Source organism: Cavia porcellus, unplaced genomic scaffold (genome assembly GCF_034190915.1).
Source record: "Cavia porcellus strain 051 isolate PalLab524CR breed Dunkin Hartley unplaced genomic scaffold, mCavPor4.1 scaffold_5, whole genome shotgun sequence".
Classification (NCBI taxonomy): domain Eukaryota; kingdom Metazoa; phylum Chordata; class Mammalia; order Rodentia; family Caviidae; genus Cavia; species Cavia porcellus.
The window spans coordinates 28,812,409-28,832,616 of record NW_026947488.1 but is presented as its reverse complement, the minus strand read 5'-3'; the positions used below and the strand labels follow the sequence as shown (position 1 = coordinate 28,832,616).

The 20,208-nt window shown below is 52.6% G+C and overlaps 1 protein-coding gene across 5 annotated transcripts in view; it reads right to left on the bottom strand.

Moving 5' to 3' along the window:
• Positions 1 to 2,878: 2,878 nt before the first annotated feature.
• Positions 2,879 to 20,208, bottom strand: part of Nol4l (nucleolar protein 4 like) — a 115,002-nt gene continuing 97,672 nt past the window's right edge. For 3 of the 5 annotated variants that reach the window (XM_063248529.1, XM_063248530.1, XM_063248531.1), the window contains 6 exons: positions 14,547 to 14,824; positions 12,209 to 12,394; positions 11,936 to 12,127; positions 11,527 to 11,649; positions 10,918 to 11,119; positions 2,879 to 7,502 (listed from right to left, as the gene is read on the bottom strand). In XM_063248529.1, coding sequence (XP_063104599.1) covers positions 7,282 to 7,502; positions 10,918 to 11,119; positions 11,527 to 11,649; positions 11,936 to 12,127; positions 12,209 to 12,394; positions 14,547 to 14,824 — 1,202 coding nt within the window. In that variant the 3' untranslated portion in view covers positions 2,879 to 7,281. Of the gene's footprint in view, positions 7,503 to 10,917; positions 11,120 to 11,526; positions 11,650 to 11,935; positions 12,128 to 12,208; positions 12,395 to 14,546; positions 14,825 to 16,248; positions 16,311 to 20,208 lie in introns of those variants that run through there. The other 2 variants (XR_010047420.1, XM_063248534.1) reach the window with 2 other exon arrangements.

Below are 20,208 nucleotides of genomic sequence, written 5' to 3'. Positions count from 1 at the left end.
CCGGGGTTAGCTTCTCAAAGTCTCCAGAACACATGGTTTGCATTTACTAAAAACAGTCACTATATAATAAGCCAGAAGTAAAGCCAGATGGTAGATGTAAAACTGATAGTCCCATTAACTGTGAATTGGAAAAAGCAAACCAATGTGGCAGGACACCCTTGAGGGGGGCAGTGCTGTTGCCATTTTGCAGTAGTGCTGTTTGAAAATCTATTAGGTTTGGCGACTAGGTAAATGCCCATTGGTGGTAGTGTGTACTTGTGCCTTTGTGTGTGCTTCTTGTCCACTTGTATATATAGGAGCTTAAAATGCCTTCGAAGCCAGAATGGGTACTGTACCTTGCTAATTGCATCTTAGCCAAAAGGCAAGTAGTATGATGTTTTAGAGTAATAAGGCTGTGCTGCAGGGCAGCTCTGGGGACCTGAGTCATACTCCTTAACCTATGTGCCACCTGCCCTGTCTGCAGGGGGGTGCTAGTTTTGCATCAGGTTGTTGATGCCTACCATCTAGGGAGTAGTGCTAACTAGCTTGTGCTAGGTCCAGATAGTAATAGCTGTGTCACCTTACAGTGGAAATCTGAACAGCCAATTGTCATCTGCTTCATCTTTGACTTCAGAGGGTGATTTTGGAATCAGGCTTTTTGCACTGAGGGCTGGTGCAGTCTATCAAGTTGACACCTGGTTTTTGGTCTTAGGCTACCTTTGAGTGTAGTGCTGAAATTATAGACAATATTTGGGAAAGGAGGCTTGCATACCTATTGGTACAAGAAAACCAGATGTTCCAGTGTATGAAAAGATTACTATCTTGTTGGCCTGTTGTGATACCATTAATTTGTTTGGGACAACTTGCTGTAGGAGTAAGACCCTCCTTGCAAGAGAAGTTCATGTATTTTGCACACATGTTGAGTAAAGCATGTATGGAATAAAGAGTTGGCTTGCTGTGAGAGGCAGATGCCAGGGCTTCTCTTTTGGGCAGGTACACTTTGAAGCTGGAGAGAGGGTGGGACTTGTGACCTTGGAGGTTGTGATTTGAAACCCAAATTGGACAGTTCCCATGGTCCTCTTGTCTCTGCGCATCAATTTGAAAGCCTAGAAAGTGAGTTTCCACTGCAGGGCAGACAAGCGCTTGCTATGCACAGTGCCACCGACATTGCTGCTTTCCTCAGTTGATGAGCTTCACTGTTGTGGAGACACTTTCTAGGAGTATTGAAAAGGTTGCATACTATTTACACGGGTACAGAGGGCCCCAAGGTGGCTGGGGTCCCACGTTAACACTGGCTGATAACAGCATCTGGGTTTATACAAAAGCTCAATAAAGAGGTGACAGGACCTTGCAAGAACTGTAATTTTTTACTTAAGGTTTCCTGCAACTGTTTACCTTCCTTTATGCATTTTAAATGACTTTTCAAAAAGGCTATCTATGCGTGTTCTCCCCTTCCCTCATTGAATTAAAGCAAGGCTTGCCTGTTTTGAGTGAATGTTATTTAACTGTTCTAAGGGGGCATTTCTCTTGATGATGTCCTGTGTCCACTGTTAACAGCAGTGGTCTGGAGTGCTATTTGAAGAATCCAGGCTGGAGCAACCAGCACTTTTCTGTCCTCAGGTGGTTTTTCCCAGGGATTCCAGTACTCCAGGAGCAGTGAGCAGCAGCATTTCTGTGGAGGTGAGTGTGAGCTAGCTGAAAAGCCCTGGAATCTGCATGAAGCCACTGTATTCTGGAGATGCTATCCTAGGTTGTGGGGCTTTAAGAGTCCCTTAGTGTAATGGGTCTCAGGAGTGGTAATTTCAGCTGGACAGGAATTTTTTGGCATCACTAAGGATTTGGTGACCCTTGCCTCCCACATCCATTGGGAAGGGTGAGGTGGAGAGGAATATCTTGTCTCTACCATACCTATACCTGTTTGTGAGGCTTAGTTCAGCCTCAGAGCTGTAGAGTGCTGAGCCGCCTCTGTATTTGGCTTCTATGTGAAATTTTTCCTCCTCCCCACCAGGGTTCTTATGTCATTATTATAATAAGAGGTTTTTTTAATGACAAATGCTGATACAGGTGTGTGCATGTATACACACAATTTGAACCATAAAAATCAATGCATTTAACTCATTGTTTTTAAACCTATGCTCGGGAGGCTGTGGCAGGAGGATCAATTGCAAATTTGAGACTAGCCTAGGTTACAAAGTGAGCTCAAGCTCAGCCTGAATTGCATAGTGAGACCCTATCTCAAAAAAAACAAAAAATAAAAACCTATAACAATGTTTATTCCCACTGTATTCCTGCAATTTCCCCTTTAGGTTTAACCTCATAATACATGAAGAATGAATGGAAAATGTGTGCACAGATAGATTTGTTTCCTTCCAGTAGTAGTAGAATGGAATGTTAGGTACTGAAGATACAGAACCAAGGATCATGTCTGCTTAGTTTTCTAAAACTAGCACGTAGGCATTGCTGTAGGAGTTGGTTTCAGTCAGCTGGGCACACAGTAGTGTGGCCTTATACCCAGTACACCCCTAATGCTTTGTCTTTTAAGTGCAAATAAGATGATTATGAGACAAAATGTAGTGCATGGAAGGCTTGCCACATGTGCTGGCCACCTGTTGGCATCCTGGAAAAGTTTCATTGCTTTCCAACAGACTCAGTGCAGAACCAGAATTATAGGTTTATTTGTTGAAAACTTTTCCATGTGCCAGATTATTGGTTAGGAAAAAGTGAAATCTACCAGTAGAAAGATGTTCCAGGGGCTGGGGTTTAGCTCTGCAGTACAAGCACCTGCTTGGCAAGTGCGAGGTCCTGAGTTCAATCCAAAAAAAGATGTTCCAGTGCTAGATTTGAGAAGGACCAGAGTTGGGTGCCAGTACTGCTGTTAATAGCACATAGAAGCACAATGTTCAGTTTGTTGTTCAGTGTTTATTAAGTAGATTCAGTCTTATATATGATATACAGATTCAAAAGGAAAAGGTTCCACATACATATGAAATCAGTGCATTTAGCAGTAATACCATGGAGATAACAGCTCGATTAACAGCTCATTGGTCTTCTGTTAAGTGAGGGAGAGGGAGAGGCCTGTGCTAGTCATTCCACAAACAAAACAGAATTTAGTTGCATCACGTAGAAGACACAGTCTAAGAATTAAAATAGCCACATTTACTGGAAAAACACTATACAGAACACAAATACTTTATAATAGAGAGCTTTGAGGAGGAAGTCCACACCTGCTTAGAAGAGCCACGTTAAGTTGCATAGGTGCATATCAGTAAAAATATAATTTAGAAGTGAAGCCATTGATTAATAGTCACCTTTACAAGTTGGTGCCATCTACTGGTTGCCATAAGTGCCATATGCTTACTGTCTGGATCCCCTGTCACTTCCTAGAGGTGGTGGCTCACGAATGGGCTGCCACCAGAGGAACCCTGCAGAAATGCCTGCACTATCTGCCCTGAAAGTTAAACTCTCATTTCAGACATGAACGCGCTGTCTCCTTCCGGAGCAAGCCTTAAATTATGCCAGAGGATCAGCAACCTCGGGTTTTCTTGAATCATGTTTGGCTTGATCCTGAAGGCCACAGGTGTCATCCTGACCTTCCCATTGCTAGGCTGCTCAGAGAAATATGTTCATCCCAGAGCATGGTGGGGAAGACCTGCCTTCCCTTTGCATTTGTCTCTGTGGCGAACAGGCGGTCTTTTCTGACCTCTGCTTCTAAAGGACATATGATGAAGGCAGATGGGTGGGCTCTCTACCAGGCAGAAAGAGTTTTCCAGCAAATCTGAGTTCTGTGTGATGTAGGTTTAGTTTTTATTTGTAGGTGGAAACAGGTAAAGAGTTTTTTTGTTGTGGGTGTTTTTTTTTTTTTTTTTTTTTTTTTTTTTGTGGCTTTGCTAAGCAGATGAGTTTAGTGAGGTGCATCCTCCTCAAGGGGTGAGTCTTGCAGAACACACAGGGACTGGGGGCATCTGTACATGTAAACAGTACACTTTCACTGAGTCCAAAATTAGGAGCAAAAAATACAAAGGTTCACATTGGTCTTAGGTAGATACAGGCGAAAAAAGATTGAGCTGTTGAGCTCAGAAACAACAAAAACAAAGTTTCTAAAGCACCACTAAATTATATAAAAATCAGACCACGGACGGATTGAAACTGGTATTCTGGTGAAATACTTTACTATTGTGTAAAAAGTTTACAAAAAATTACAAATTAAAAGTATCAACCCTCTGAGTTCAAAGCAGCATTTTGAAAATGAACTGGTAGTTAATCCTGTAACCACCCCTGAAGTCATAGGTGGCCCTTGAGAATAGGGAGGGACAGAGGGGTTCTGCCTGTTGGAAATTCTCTGAGACCCTTCTAAGCCCTGCTCGTCCCTCTCCCCCAACACCATCCTTGGGAATAAACTGTCCATCTTTGAGTGGTGACAGAGAAATTGTCAGATGTGTCACATACACATCACTAGTCTGTTAGTGACCTGCCAGTAAGACAAAGGTGCCCACTTCTCCAATTTTACCCTTTTTGTGGGGTAGGCCCCCTGCAAGGATTCTAGGACTGGTACACCCTCTTTTTGCATTTCCTTTTGAACTTACGGTTCCCCGTAATGAGTGTACCTGAGGCCCTCCGTAAGATATAACTGGCTGTAGCAAGAGGCTCTGGGAGTGTCTGCTGGTAGAGAACAGCTTCTCACCGAGGTGAACAGCAGTGAGCTAAGGCCCATCAGAACCAACTGTGGCACTTTCCCAGTCAGGAGTGGGAGGGAAGGCTTAAGCTCCATCTTTTAAAACAAAAACAAAACAGAATGAGTTCCCTGACAAAACTAGCTAACAGAATCCTAATTCCATTCAGTAATTTGCTCCTGATAGCCAGCCATCTCTGAGGTGTTAGATATAGCTTCTCTGTAGGAGCCCACCTCAGAAATGGGGTCACTATGATGGAATCCACTGCCTTGGAGGCCCCTAGACCACCACCACTGGCCTTTATTTTCTTTTCTTTCAAAAGCATGGCCCCTATATTGACTGCAGCCTTGGGAGACAGCTAGTTAAGACAGTTTGCATTCCGGAACATGGGGCTTTGAGCTTTTGCTTCTGCTGATCCTTAGATCGGGTCCAGTACAGGTGGAGGAAGGCCCTTCCCAATCTTACACTGCAGTCTGCCAAGAAATGCAAACCATTTGTGTTTTGCTTGGATACTGCCTCTGGGAGGAGAAATGACACGTTAAGCAATTGATACTAAGATTTCTAGGGCGGCGATTGTCTCTGCCAGTTTTTAACATTAAGATTTTCACAAATTGCCTAGGGTAACATTTTGCAAAAGATCTACTGATTACTTTGTAGTATTGTTCACACAAAAATAAATATTTACACAAATTCAAATGTTCAGAGTCGTACTGAGCAGGTAGGGGCTGGGCACGTGAAAGGCTGGTGGGGAGAGGCCTTGTGTACTGGAATTTGTGCTGTACTGAGGGGGTCTCAGGTGTCCTTGCCCTGAGACCGGAGGCCTAGGGATTGGTCACAGGGAAGGCAGAAGTGGTGTTGCTGGGTGGGTGTCGCAGGCCACCCCCAATCTTAAGATGGAAGTGTGTTGAGGGGGGTAGGTACCCTGCCTTGCAGGTCCTGGAGCATCTGAGCAGGGTGGGGCACCCATACCAGCACTACTGCCCAGCCTTCCTGAGGAATGGTTTACCACAGTGCCAGTAGGCAGGGCCATGGCTGCAATGAGCAGTTGGCTGCAGAAAAACTGTCCTGGGAAGGGGCACTTGTTCTGGGATTGAGTGGTTCTCTGCAGCTGTCATAGGGCTTACCTGTGCCTGGCTCGCTCCCCTGGGGCCTCTGCTGTGAGGGAGGAAAGGCAACAGGGCCTCTGCCAGCTCTTGGCAGAGGTGGGCAGCGGAGAGCTGCTATCATGGCTACAGAGTGTTGCATGGAGAGGCCGTGGGGCCTACTGAGGTCTGGGTGAATCCCTGGTTTTAGCAGCACTAGTAGGTATTGCACTGAGCAAGAGGAAGTGCCTATCAGGGAGGAAGGAAACCAGGCCAGCTTTTTCTTTTTGCCCTATTTCATACTCTAAGACTCTAGGTTTCTCCCAGGACTTGACTTTCTAAAAGAAAGGCCAACCCTAGGAGAACCCTAGTGGCCTCTCCACTTCACTGACGATCCCTTTATTCCAACCACGAGGCAAGGGGTGGGCACTGCAGTCCACCTGAGACTCACAGCTGCCTGACAGCCATGAGAAGAAGGCTCTGCTCAGCAGAGTCTAGGGCCCCAGCCTGTGCAGAAAAGTGTTCAGACCCGGCTTTCTGGCAGCAAGATGAGGGCCAGGGCGCTGCTGACCAGCTGCCGTCTCCCAGCACTCCATCTATCAAGCAGGAAGGTGCTACGAGGGCCAGGGCAAGCTGCTGGTTGTGAGAAACAGGACCCTGTCTTGGGCTCTGGCTTCTGGACACCCAGTCTGACTTACCTCCCAGGCAGACACACTGTACGGGGGACTTGGGGAGACGACTGTTCAGAACAGGCTCAGGGCACATCTTGGAAAAAGCCCACGCTCAAGTGTGAGGTAGAATACAGGTGACCGTGTGACTGGGGCTCTGTAGAAGGGTGGGATGCCTTTGTTTTACTGTGCAGTGGTGTGGACGAGGTCCTCCTGCTTGATGGTGCCTGGCAGTATCCCTGTAGCAACACTGAGATCTGCAACAGGACAGTCTGGCCAAAGGGTGGTGGCCTTCCCCAGGGTGCACTGGGCACTCAGAGGGACTGCCAGCATGGCACCCACCCGCCCCTGCTGGTCCCCAGCCTGCATCAGTGTAGTGATATGGAATGTTAGGTTGAGGGATACATCCTTCTGATCAGACAGACACAGACTGGCAATCTGTACAAACACAAAAGAATCCATTTTCAGAAAAATAAATTACTAAGGGGAGAGGAAGAAAGGGTCCACTTTGTTTTTCTCAATAAATATGCAATTCTGCTCACCTAAGACTTGAAAGGTAATTATCTGGGGGTGGAATTCTAACATCAGGGTCCAGGAAGGTGATTCTAACAGAGCTGTCGCTCCAGCGCCTTGTTAGGGGAGCCTCAATCTTTCCAGAGCTGCCCCACTGGCCTCTTCCAAGCAGGTCAGAGCACCTGTGTGGTGAGATTCCAAAAAAAGTGTCCTTGTGCCCAAAGTCTCAGGTGCTTGGAGTGTGGCTAGAAACAGCTCCTTTGGATCCCACTTCCTTCAGAAAACAAAATGTACCAACTGGTGAGGCAGGAAGCCAGGTCCAGGCTGGGACACCCTCCTTCCTTATGGAAGTGCGCTCGGTGCTGGGGGTCAGTTTTGCTGTAAAATGAGGTTTTCCAGTTCATCTGCAGACCGCAGCAGGAAGGCCGCAGACTCCCGATAGCCGGCGATGAGCTGCCGTACGGCACTGATCTCGGTGGGACTGAGCTGGGCAGCGGGCATGGTCCTGCTGGTGCTGTTGCTGGAGGGGGTGGGTGTGGGCGTGGTGGAGGTGGTGGAGGCCCCGCCTTTCATGCTGAGGTCCGTGGGCCCTGTGAAGAGGAAGACAGTAAGGACGGAGCAGACCTTCTGCTTGGTGCCTGGTAGCAGGTAAGCACTCTGCCTTATTCCTGCCACATCTCTGGTGCACCCTCAGCACCTTAGATCTCGTTCCTCTGAGGAGGAAGGCAGACGGTTAATGTTGCTGCAGCAGGAGAGGATCAGAATGGGGAAGACAGGACAGGACCTAGAGAGGCTTTCTGGAGAAATTTCCAGTCTGCCCTTTGCTGGCAGACAGTGGCAGCAAAGAGGGAGCCCAGGTCTTCCACACCATGTGTCAGGGGGGTAGGAACCCCAGGGCATCTCTTCCCGTGGCCTTTCCCAAGCAGCTCTGAAGAGTGGGCTGCTGGCTTGGAGTCGCCAGGAGAATTCAAGCCCTGCTCTACCATTTCATGGGCAAGTTCTGTAAGTCTCACATCGCTCAAAGCAAGGCTGCTCTTGTAAGCAGTGAGGACTGAAACAGTACTAGCTGGGGTACCAAGGGAGGGTTTTTCAGCCTCCGAAGGCGGAAATACTGACTGCTACATTCAGCCCACTGGGACAGGCAGACAGGGAAGCACCCAGAGCTTGCAAAGTCCTTCTCCCAAGGTGTTCGGCACAAGCACAGCCTAAGAAGAGAGACCTGGCCAGTGTGAGAGCTGGTTCCTTTGCTGCCATCAGACTCCCAGCTGCTCTCTGCCTTCCCCACAGGGATGTCCCCAAGGGCATCTTACAGGTGTGTGAGGCTCTGCTGAGCTATCAACCAGCTTTTCACTACTCCACTGTGCGGATGGCCAGCCTTGCTAATCACTGTACCTGCAGCGGCAGGGTTTACAAACTATAGAGATGAACAAGCTCTGATCAAGACCAGAAGTAACATCCTGGGGAAATCAACTGCTGCTAAAAAGCAGCTGGTGCAGCTCCAATTAGAGAAGGAAGCTGGGGTTCCATAGTTGGACAGTTTGTCATTTGGGATATTTTCCTTCTAACCAGAGAGTGTGGACACTGACGTGGAGTTACTAGGAACTGGTTTGCTAAAGGATGTCCTGGAATTGAGAGTTAAGGGAACAGCTAACACCAGACATGAGAGGAAGGAATGGGCCAGTGCGTTGCTGAAACAGCAGCCAAGGAGGGGACAGTTCCTTTGTTGGCCACCTCTACAAGCTTCTGGATATGGTCAGGGCAGGACCCAGAGGGATGGAAAGAGAAGCTGGGTTCCTTCTGGATAGCCCTGTTGCTCCAGGCAGTGCTTGGGGGTGGCCAAAGGCATGAGCTGCATCACCACGAGCAGTGTTCCACACTTCCCATAGGTTCCACACTTTCCATCCTTCATCCCCAAACCTCGTCCCACTTACTGCTCTCCACTGTACGGAGTGTTCCTTCTTCCTCCCCTGGACTGTAGGTAAAGCCTACACAGAAAGTCCTGCTTTCCGCCACCAGTCTGATCTGGAGCCATCCCCCTGTAGGCTCTTGGTTACAGCTAGCCCCTCAAGTTGCTGCTGATTGGCAAGAGGGCAGTCAGGACAGGTAGAGCCTGACTCTAAGCTGATTTCCAACTTCAGATGACAACATAATGAGCACAGTAAGGAACTCTGAACCACTGACTCAGCTGCACAACCCAGATTCCAAACTGATTTAACAATCACTTGAATGTCTGCAGCGGGGAGGACAGTGGGCCTGGGCAGCTCACTGCTATGTGGCTGCCTGTCCTTTTCCTCAAAACCTGCTGGACTCAGACTCAAAGGGTGAGTGTGGTAGTAGGAATGGACCCCTAGGCCCTGGCACTGAGCTCCATCTCCACCCCTTTTTTGGTCTGTTTTCCACTTTTTTAAAAAAAATCATCCAGGTTGGGCTCAAATTTATGATCCTCCTGCCTCAGCCTCCAGAGTTCTGAGATTACAGATGTGTATCACTAAGCCCAGCTTCAGTGTCCTATGAGACACCAGTGCTCACAGGACAAGAGTCAGACCACCCACCCCTAGAAGCCCAGTATAGAGAGATGGAAGACTAAGGTCCCAGCGAGCACAAAGGGAGAGCTCGCTCTCTGCTCCCCAAAAGATCTAGCTGCTACTGAGGCTTTACTCATAGGAGCGAACAGGGTGGAGAATACTATTAAGTCCTGCACCTTCCCAAGAGTTGTCCAGTAGCTGCAGCCCTGAAACAAACCATGCTGGGTGGTACCAGGTAGACTTGTCACCGTCTGCTGCCTGGGAGGGCCTGGGTACCAGGTCATTCTCTGCCTCTCCCACATGTATTTGAAAAGGGAGTTCTGACCTCCCTGATGCTGTGACCAGCTTTAGACACACACCAACACGCCTGATCAGCAGGGCTGTGGGATGCTTTTCTTTCTGAGGGAGAGCAGCCACCTGAGATAGCTGTCCATGCCTTGCTGTGCTGGCCACTGTGGCCTTGCTGTAAGGATTAGGGCCAGGCAGCCTCTTATTTTAGGTTAAGAAGCATTAGAAGGGATGAGAAGTTAAGCTCAGGCAGAAATCTTCCAGGGACCTGCATATGCTTCCTAGTTATGAGTCTGCAGTGAACATGGGGGTTTGGGGTGGCTATAGGCTTGGAATAGAGGGTGAGAAGGAAGTGACAGGTCTTCCTGTAGCAAAAGGCAGGGTTTTAGGAATTCTTAGGCATGTTCAGCCAGCATCAAGCAGGATCCCCAGCCTGTGGGTAGCATTCCCCACCTCCTCAAGCAGCAACTGGATATCCTCAACTCCCTGGCCACTGAACGGCAACCCTCAAGCACACCCCTCACCTCAGGTGAAGACTGATACAGACTAAACACAAGTTACAGCCCCTCTGTGCTTCAAACCTGCCAGGGACTCCTGCAGGACTGCTTTGCTGTCATGGTCTGGGTCTCATCCATATCAGAGCCACGAGGCAGTGCCGCTGAGTTGCCCAGCTTAAGGGCCAGGATCTGAGAGATCAGACAGCCAACCATCACCCAGGTGACTTAGGTATGGGCTTCGTGCATAAAGGGATGATGACCAAGGCCTGGAAACACCTGCTGAACCACTCAGAAGGCCACTTGGGCCACAGCCAAATGGGACCTGGCTTGGGCCTGGGAAAATGCAGTGCACCCTTCTCGGCCTGGGTGGGTAAAATGGGGGTGCTCTTGCAGAGACTCTAGAAAAGAACAGAGCCCGTACTGGAGTTCAGCAGGGTCCTGTGGAGAATGCAAGCAGGACAGGCAGGGGGAAGCAGCTGCAGCTCAAGAAAGCACTGTGAGCGTGTACAGTGGGGAGAAGGAGCTGGAGGTTTCCTTTTACCGGCTGAAGCGCTCCTGACCTTCGGGTCTGAGGACCAGCCGAGCTTGTGAAATGGGGAGTCACTGGCCTCTGCTTCCCCCATGCCTCCTCTTTCTGGGGCTGCTGTGTCGAGTAAGCCAGGTGCTCTCAGGGATCCTGAGCCGCCTCTACTCACCATTACTGTGATTTCCTGTCTGGAGGGAAGCAGGGGCCTGCAGGTTGCTGCTCAAAGCCCCATAGCCACGGTAGCTGTAGTTGAGGCCGCCGTTGACATACACAGGGTCCTGGGAGTAGGAGGAGGCTGGCAGTGAGTAGGTGGAGTGGGTGATGGCTGCGGAGTCCCGGGAGTGCTGCTTGTCCAGGGCTATCGGCTCATCCTGCAGAGGAAACAGGTGGTGCTGGGGCACTCAAGGGCGGCAAGCCTCATCACCCCTGGGACATGGGGCAGACAAAGGCTGGGGTCCTGGGGCCAGCACTAGTTTGACCAATGGAATCTGACTCTGCCCTCTTCCCAAGTCACCTTGCCCCAAGAATCTCCCTCATTCTGCTCATCTCTCTGTGGATGTCATTCCCGAAGACCTTCTCAGGATGAAGTCCGGACTTCCTCGGTGAAGGCGGCAGGGTCCCTGTGACCGATTCCTTCACCTTCACCACCTCTTGGCACCTCTCTCTCTCTGTCCCCTTCTTCCAACTTGAGGCCCGCCCTCCCTGCTTCTCTCCCCAAGGCCCCTGTCCGTGGGATGACTGATGACTGCCTCTAGACGTGGCCCCCAGGAGCTGCTACCTGTGAGGACTGGTAGATCTCCAGGCGCATCCTTTTGGCTGCTTTTCTTGTCTCGCTCTCACAGGCAGCTGCCAGGATGTTTTCTGCCATGGCCGAGGTTAGGTGGGGAGGTGTGGGTCTGGTCTGCAGGAGAACAGGGATGAGTCTGGTGGGGACCCTGGGCTTGTACAGAGACCCTGGCCCAGAGATAGGTGATGCAGGTGGGTTTTGGGCTCTGGCACCTTAGTTTACAGAGCTGTGTAACCTTTTGGGGCCTCAGTTTCCTCATTCATAAACTGGATTAATTACTGGCCTCTGAGGCTCCTGGTTACTTTTGGTGCAGTGTCTGTCTGGGGGTGCCCAGGAATCCCAGGGGCGTGGCTGAGGTCAGTGGCGGCCCTGGAAAAGGCGGGCAGCACATGGGGCTCACCATCTCCATGCCGTTCTTCTTCATGCGCCGGCAGGACTTGAGGTACGTGCGGATACGCTTTCGGGCCCGCTCCTGGAACTCAGGAAACTGCCGGCTGCAGGACTCGATGATAGCCTGGATCTTCTCCTTGGGCTGCTTGGAGATGGGCACCATGCGGTCCAGGTTCTCATCCACAAAGAGACGCACAAACATCTGTGGGAGACACAGGCCATAGAGTTGTCCCCATCACCAAGGCTCCAGCCCCAACCCTACCTGGTCCTGTTCACTACTCACATTGAAGGCCTTGAGACGCTCTGGGTCCATGCCCTCAGAGTCATTCATCTTGTCATTGTCCTCGTGGTCATCATGGTCATCATCATCATCATCTGCTGTGGGGGCCCGGCCCACCGTCAAATCCTCAGGGCAGCCACTGACCTCGGTCTTGATGGAATCGTAGCTCCCAGAGCTGTAGGGGGGTGACTGCAACAAGGGTGAGGGGCAGAGGGAAGATCAGACAGCTGCCTAGAGCTCTTGCTCAGCCTCTTAGAGGCCACAGTGAGTCTGGGGATGAGAGTGGCAAGCACACTCAGCTGCCACGTGAGCATCATCTGAGGACCTCAGCAAGAGGACGGATGAGGCAGACCCTGGAGAGCACACAGGCCTTACTTCTGGAGGCTGCAGGCTGCGGGGGAGCAGCTTCCTCTGCAGTGCCCATACCAGGACCTGCCGCACTACGTGAAAGCTGCAGAAAGGATTCCCACCACCAGCTGAGTTCTTCTGGGTGCCAAGTTCTGTTTTGGTTTTGGGATTTTCCTCCCTGATCCCCAAGGGGCTGCAACCCTGAGCTGTCACCAGAGCAGCGAGTGTGCTGTCAGGGAAGAGGAACAGATGGGCTGGGAGAGGGAGTCAGCCGAGGTGACAGAGCCATTAGGCAGTATGTTCCTGGAGCTCCCAGGCTGGGCTGTTCCTGTCTGCCCCCTCAAGGAGACAGTGTGAGTCTCAGTGCAGAAACAGGAGACGGAACCAGATCTAGGCTGCCTGCTTCCTCCCGCTGGTCTACAGCAAAAGGTAGGTCCCTGCCCTCAGTTCCCACCTAAGTTCCTCCCTCAGTAGGTCCCTCTTCCTTCTCTCCTTGGAGGCCGGCTCCTTGCTTTCCTCTCTCCTTGCTCCCCTTTGCCCCTCACAGTCCAGGGTCCATGCCATTTGTCTCCTGCCTCCTGCCCTCAGGGCCCTGCTATTTGCCTTTTAGAAAGTTTGTACCTGGGCAAGTCCAGAGTCATGACCCCTGCCCTGAGGGGCTGGTATCTGGTGGGTAAGCTGGGCTCAGGTAACACAACCTGCCTGATCAGCCACTGTGATGGCTGCTGCATGGCCTGGAGGGACCCCAGAGCTCAATGAAGGTCGTATCAATGAAGGTGCACATGGTCTGGCCCCCTGACCCCCACTGCTGCTCCTCAGTCCTCTCTCCCTATGCCCACACCCAGGTGATCAGGCCCTCAAGTCACAATGCAGGGTCAAAAGACCAGCCACACACATGCCGGCTACCAGATGGCCCTGGGGCCCTAGGCAAGTCACATTTCCAAGCTACTGTTTAACTAAATTCTCAGCCGGCTAGAGCAGAGACAGAAAAAACAAATTCTAAGAGAACTGCTGGGGGCATTCATGCTCCCCTATCTTACTTCCTTGATGCCTGAGCCTGGGCCACCTCTGGAACATGCGGCTTTGTGGCACTAGCTACAGGGACTTGCCAAACAAAAGTTAGCTCTGGCCAAGACCTGATCCTAGCCAAGTTTCTGTGGCCTGATCTAGACACACAGAGACAACTCAAAGGTACCTGGTACCTACTGACCTGCTGTGTAGAAGAGAAATCAGCCCAGGGCAGAGGAAGAACCTGCCCAGGGCCTCAGGGCTGGACCCCAGGCTGCGAGGCTGGGGAAGATGGTACAGGAGAGCCCAACAGCACCGCACTGCACTACTGCAGGAAGTGTCCCTGAGGTTTCCGGTGGATGTGTGAGGCTGGCCCAGAGCGGGCACCTGCCTTGCCTCCCCATCTCCTCCCGTCAGCCTGCTCAGGGGAGGAGCTCCACCTGCTGCACCCTTGGGAACCTTACCCTCACTCTGTGCCAGCTGTAAAACAGGGAAAGGTTGGCAGAGCAGCCAGGTCTGAGGCCTGGTGCCTTCTGTGCTGACTGCACTGCTGTTACTCATAGCAGACTTTGTCTCAGAGGAGGTGGACAGGTCATGGGGACACACGTTGGCTGCCATCTCTACCAAGGCAGGGGCCTCTCTCAGATGGGATCTGCTGTGGATTGCAGAGGAGCCCTACTTCAGCACCACACACTGAGCCGTCTCCTAATCCAGTTTCTCCAGGAAAATGACAGCACAGTTGCCACCCCATTGCCCTGGCTTCTTGTCACACGGGGCTGGCTCCAGCTAAATCCCATATATGTGGGCTGGGGATGTAGCTCAGTGGCACAGCACCTGCCTGGCAAGCGTAAGGTCCTGAGTTCAATTCCCAATACTAAATAAATAAATCAATAAATTCCATATATCTGTAATTTCTGTTCAGCCTCAAGACAGCCCTGCTGCTTACAGGAGGCTGTGGAGGCTCATGGCCCATGGCCCCACACACCTCAGGAGTGGTCTTCACCCCATACTTGACGCGACTCCGCAGCCCATCGGTGCCACAGCCATCAGAGGAGTAAGAGGGTGTGCCCAGCGCTGTGCCTGGCGGGAGCTTGTCACACAGGTTGATGGGCTGATCCTCAGCAGTGGAAGTGAAGTCCATGGGGGCTGCAGCACCGTTGCCGTTCATCTCAGGGAAGGCAGGGTCGCCCTGCGTGCTGCTTGATGTGGATGGGTTTAGGGTGGAGGAGCCATTGCCGCTGCCACTCTCAGAGGAGGAATCATCTGGAACAGGAGGCACAGGTTGAGGCCCAGCACTGGCCCTCCCCCAAGACTTCAGAGTGCCTGTCCTGTGTGACTGTCACGAACCTCCTGGAGAGCAGGTGCATGCTGTGCTGTACACAGAGGCTCTGAGACATAAGCTGCAATACAGCCCCACAGCCTGGGACAGTACGGGCCAGGGCTGGTCTGCCATCAGGAGCAGAGTGGTCACGAGTAAGGGGAAGGGCTGTGCAAGCATGGAGGATCCTCCTGACCTGCAAACCCACACGTACCACTGGACTGGCTTGCTGGCAGTCCCTGGACACCCATGGAAGCTGCAGGATTTCCTCCTCCTCACCCACCGTGGTCCTCTGCCTCACCCCTTCGCATCCCCACAGCCCCCTCCAAAGCTTCTTCCTTTGCCTGAGGAAGGGCAATCCATTGTCCTCAGGCCTAAACTGTTCCTGACAGCCGATCCACAGACACAGTGCCTTGCAGCTCTGTCCTCTGTGCACACCCAGGTGGCCTTCAGCATATCAAGCCGGGGCTGCAAGGCCTGGAGTCTGCGTCCCTGCACGTCAATGGGCCATCCCTGCTTTCCAGAGGTCGGGTGCCCTCTGCTGGACAGAGTTCAGCATTGCCTACCAAATCTGGAAGAATAAACTTTTAACTCGGGGACTAGACCTGTTCAGAAAAATTCTAGGTCTCTCTTCCCACATGCCCCCCCCCCCCGCCTCCTGCTTCATCAGCCTCGACAAAGCTACAGTGGAACTCTGGGGGGCCATAGTCAGGTGAGCACGCGTGGTTCCGGGTGGCGCCCAGGTGCCCTGGCGGCTCTGCCCCAGCACCCATCCCAGGTGGAGGACGGGGTGGCCACAAGGAGCCCTGACCGCCCCTTCCCCCAGGCCAGGGTCGTGGTGGACCCCACCCCCATCCTCCCAGCCGGCAGATTATAAAGATTTAGTCCCTGGTGCTGGGCACGCGCACCTCCTGAGCGTCCCCATGGCTACCGAGCGGCTCTAGCATTCCAACCAATCACTGGTCTTCTGGTTGCCTGGGGGCGGGACTGGGCTGCCTATCAAGCAGCCAGGGCCCGGGGCAGAGGGGGATGGGAAAAGAGAGGAGCCGTGGCACCCCTCCCCCTCAGCTGTGGCAGGTCCCCTGGGCCAGGCTTTGCCGCCTGCGCCGGCCTCCAACACCACCTCCTCCTCAGGGCAGCCTGGCTCCGGGGCTCCCTCCATTCTGTGGGTGCCGCAGCAAGCCAGCGTGGCTCCTCAGCAACTTCCTCTATGCCCATTCACCCCTGGCCCTTCCAGGTTACCTCTGGGACCTCACTGCCTATCCCTCCTCCTCCTTATAAATCTGGTTTTCTTCTGGCACTATTTCCAGCAACCAGTCTAGACATGTGGAATGAACAAAATACCTGGTGATATTTATTGAGCACCTACTGTGTGCTGGCCTTGTCCAGGTGGAGAACCAAAGTGATGACTGCATGGCGGTGTCAGCTCTCCTGGAAGGCCAGAGGCACAGTACTAAACCTCATGGGTAACTTGCAAAGTTAGTTAAGGGAAAGGTGTCAACTGCCCACCGCCTGCCAAACCACACCCACATGTTCCCTCCGCCCACCCTGTAGACACCCTTGGCCCTGCCTACTCATGGCTGCCTGGTGTCCCACAGCACTGAGTGCAGGACTCGCTGTGTGCTCTCTGCCCAGCCCTGCCAGACCTCACATCTCCTAGGCTCTGCCTGCATCCAGTTGGCCTTCAGGGTCACCTCAGGGTGGGCCTCCCTCCTCTGCTGCCCTGGGGAGGGAGGCAGTCACATGAGTTCCCCTATGGATGCCTCCTGCACCATGCTTCTCTGACCAGCGTTGCCCCTACACCAGGCAGCACCTGAGCTGGAGAAGCTCCACAGCTGGGGCACAAGGGTGGACGCCCAGCTTCCATGTGCTGGAGGACCCATTCCTAGCCCACACTGCAGGCATAAGCCCCTCTCGGCCCTCTCTCCAGAGGCCACTTGCTTGACCTGGGAGAGCTCCACAGTCCTCCTCTGGGGACCTGTGCCTTGGTAGACCCCAGGCCAACACTACATGCACTACAGGCATCAGCCCATGGCCAGCTGTAGTGTCACCCCCCACCTCCCTTTCTAATCAGGTTTTCCCAGAAGGATGAACCCACTTCCCTCCTGGGGCCCACCTGGCTAGAGGCATGGCAGGGGCCACATCCTGCTGTGAGGCCAGAGGCAGCCAGCACCTCTGCCTCAGGGCGTGGACCTGTGCTGCCAGCCCAGGAACAGCAGCACTGGCTCCATTGGTGGCACCTGCTTCCCTGTCCTCACATGTCACCCACATCTGGGGAGGGTAACACGCAGATGAGGGGTTTGAGACCCCAGAAGCCAAGACCTCATGTGGCTGTGCATGCCAGTTTTAGAAGAAACTAGAAATCTGCACCATTATGTAAATATAGATGTTAAAATACTGGTGACCGATGGGCACTGGTGACATTTTAGAAAAATCTTAAGTAAAAAAAAGTAGGTGAAAGGTGACCTGTCCATACAATGAAATATGAGCCAGCCATACCCACGAATGAAACCTGGATCCCTGCTACACTACCGATGAGCATCATACGGAGGAAACGTTCCTGCCACAGAAGGGTAGGTACCCAGCAATGCCAGCTGCATGCAGTGTCTAGAATAGGCGAATCCGTAGGGGCAGGAAGTAGATAACAAGTTACCTGGGACGGGGAGAGGGGAAACAGGGACTTTTTGCTTAATGAGTCCAGAGTTTCTAGTTTGGGCTCATGAAAAAGTTTATGCCGTACAACAAGGACGTAATGGTTCTGATTATACAGCACTATGAACACACTTAACACTTCCGAATTGTTACTTAAAATGCCAAATATTATGCTATAGGTTGCCACAAAAAAAGCCCCAAACAAAACCAAAACCTTGAACAGGTCCATATCCCCCTTGCATAAGCTACATCTGCTACCACCCAGGTGACCCATACTGCACTGGGAAACCAGGCCACACACAGAGCCCACATCTGAGTGACTAAAAAGTCACAGGCCAGAGTGTTCTCCAACCTGGCCCACTGACTGCCACCTTCCACGGGCGGCCTATGAGCAGGGCCCCACATTCTGCCAACTGGGGAGGCCCGGGGTTCTCAGCAGGATGCAGGGGACCTGTGCGGACACCAGCTGTATAAACTTGAAGAGGCCATTTTTCCTCCCTTACCCTCAATTTCCCATCAAAATGGTTCTCACATCAGTAAAATAAGATTTACAAGGTGTAGATAATTTCTGGTATAGAGTAGACTCTACCCCCCCAAAAAGGCCAGTTCTCTGCACCCTACATTTTCTCACTTTGTACTTAACCACTTCCTGCCCCAAATCTTTCCCAGCCTGGAGCACTGGCCAGAGAGAGACTGGCACAGTGCCAGATGGGGGAGGGGTGGGGGGAGGGGGAGGGGGAGGGAAGAGGAGCCTGGAGATTCACTCCTGCCTCACTCCTTGCTTTCCTTAGCACCTGCCGGGTGACAGATCAAGCTGACACTGGGCACCAGCAGGAAAAAGACAGGGGTTGCTGGCCTTGGGCTTTTGCTCAGCAAGCAGAAAATCAATACAAGGGGTCCAGAGAGACTGGTCTCCAAAGAGGGGGGGTGCCAGTTTCTCAACCTTGGCCCCCCTTGCCCTGACCCCCTCCCAGCCTGAGTCTGCTCCTCAGGGACTTAGACCAGCTCTGGATCGAACTCTGCAGAGCCAGCCGAGGGAAGGCAGCCTTGGTCCCAAGGGGCTCGGCACCTGCATGAGAGCTGAAGCCCCGAACCGGCAAAGGATGAAGCTGCTGCTCAGGAAGGCGGGTCCACCGCCCTCATGGACTGCGCTGCAATCCTGGTTGCAACCCCACGCCGTTCCTGGGTCCACTGCTCCTCTCACCCTGCTCCAGCTGTGGACCTGGCCTTTGTATTTGCTGTTCCCTCTTCCCACAGTACTGTCCTGGACCATTCCCTGGCTTGTTCCCTGATTTGGGGGCTTTGCGGGAAGGTCACATCTCAGTAAGACCTCCCTGACCGGCCCCTCCCTTGCTCTGACACACTGACCCCTTTGCCTGTTTTTCCTGACATGGTGACCATCTAATAACACTGTTGTGTTTATTGTGCCCAGCCCTCCCCCTTGTGAGCTGCCTCTGGCAGACACACCAGAAGCCACACTCCTTTCTTGGGTGAGAATGCCTGAATCTTCAGTGCAGCCCCGGGCAAGCACATGACCCAGGCTGGGCCAGTCAGCACCACCTGCCACAGGGATCGGTGATAGCACATGACCCGCAAAACTCAGTCCTGGGTTTTCTCCACCCAGGGACAGCTGAGTCTACTGGGCAGGCGGTCCAACCTGGAGATAGCAGGGGACAGGCAGCACAAACCCTCAGTCCATCAGGACCTGAAACTCAGGGCGGCTCTAGCCCTTTTCAAGATGAGTGCCCACACTATAGCTCAAAACCCACTTATTTACAGCAAAGTGTCAACACTGCAATTAAACCTGAATACAGAGGCTTTAGTTTTGAAAAAACAACCACCAAAAAACCCCTCATTAACATCTTTTGTCTTAAAACAAATGACACCCGTGCCAGTTTCCCCACCACTGCCCTCCACTATCTGGCTATAGGAGCAATTAATTTCCTTACTGCAGAAGCGGGCTGGAGGCTGCTTTGTGTCACATGTGTCTGCTTTGGTCTTCAGCAGTCAAGGGCTAAAGGACAGAACCGGGGAGCTGGGCTCCCTCTCCTCCTGCCTGCCCCGTACCCACAGGGGGTTTGCTGACACCCCACCCCCATCACTATTTGGAAAAAGAGGGAGCAGAGACTGGGCAGCTGGGCCCTGGCCCCCCACCTCCTAAAAAAGGAGTCACTAGCGAGATGGACAGGCAGCTGACCCCATACCCAAATGGCATGGTGGGGCCTGGCAAGTGGCTGCAGGGCCTTGCTGTCTGCATGACCTTGGACACAGCCACTTCCTGGGCTGCTCTTATCTAGGGTCCAGGGAGTTCCCGACGACGCCCTCTCGGGCTCTGACATTTTATGACCGCAGGGGTGCAGGCCAGGTGTTCTACCTGCACCCGCTCCAGACCTGGGGCCCAAAGCGGAACCTAAGGGTGCCAGGGGACCGTCTTGTCTCCACCTTGCTGCTGTAGCCGGTCTCTCTCAGCGGCCCCTCACCCAAGGCAGCCTGCCCCACCTGTGACCATGCAAATAGCAGACAGAGGTGCCCTCAGGGGCCCTGGGACAGCAGCCAAGAAATGTTCCCAGAAACCAGGCCTGCCCAGCTCTGGCAAAGGGTGACCTGGGAGTCCGGGCAGACCTGAGCCCACCACCTGTGCCTGGCATGCCTGTGGGCAGGGAGGCCTGCCGTGCCA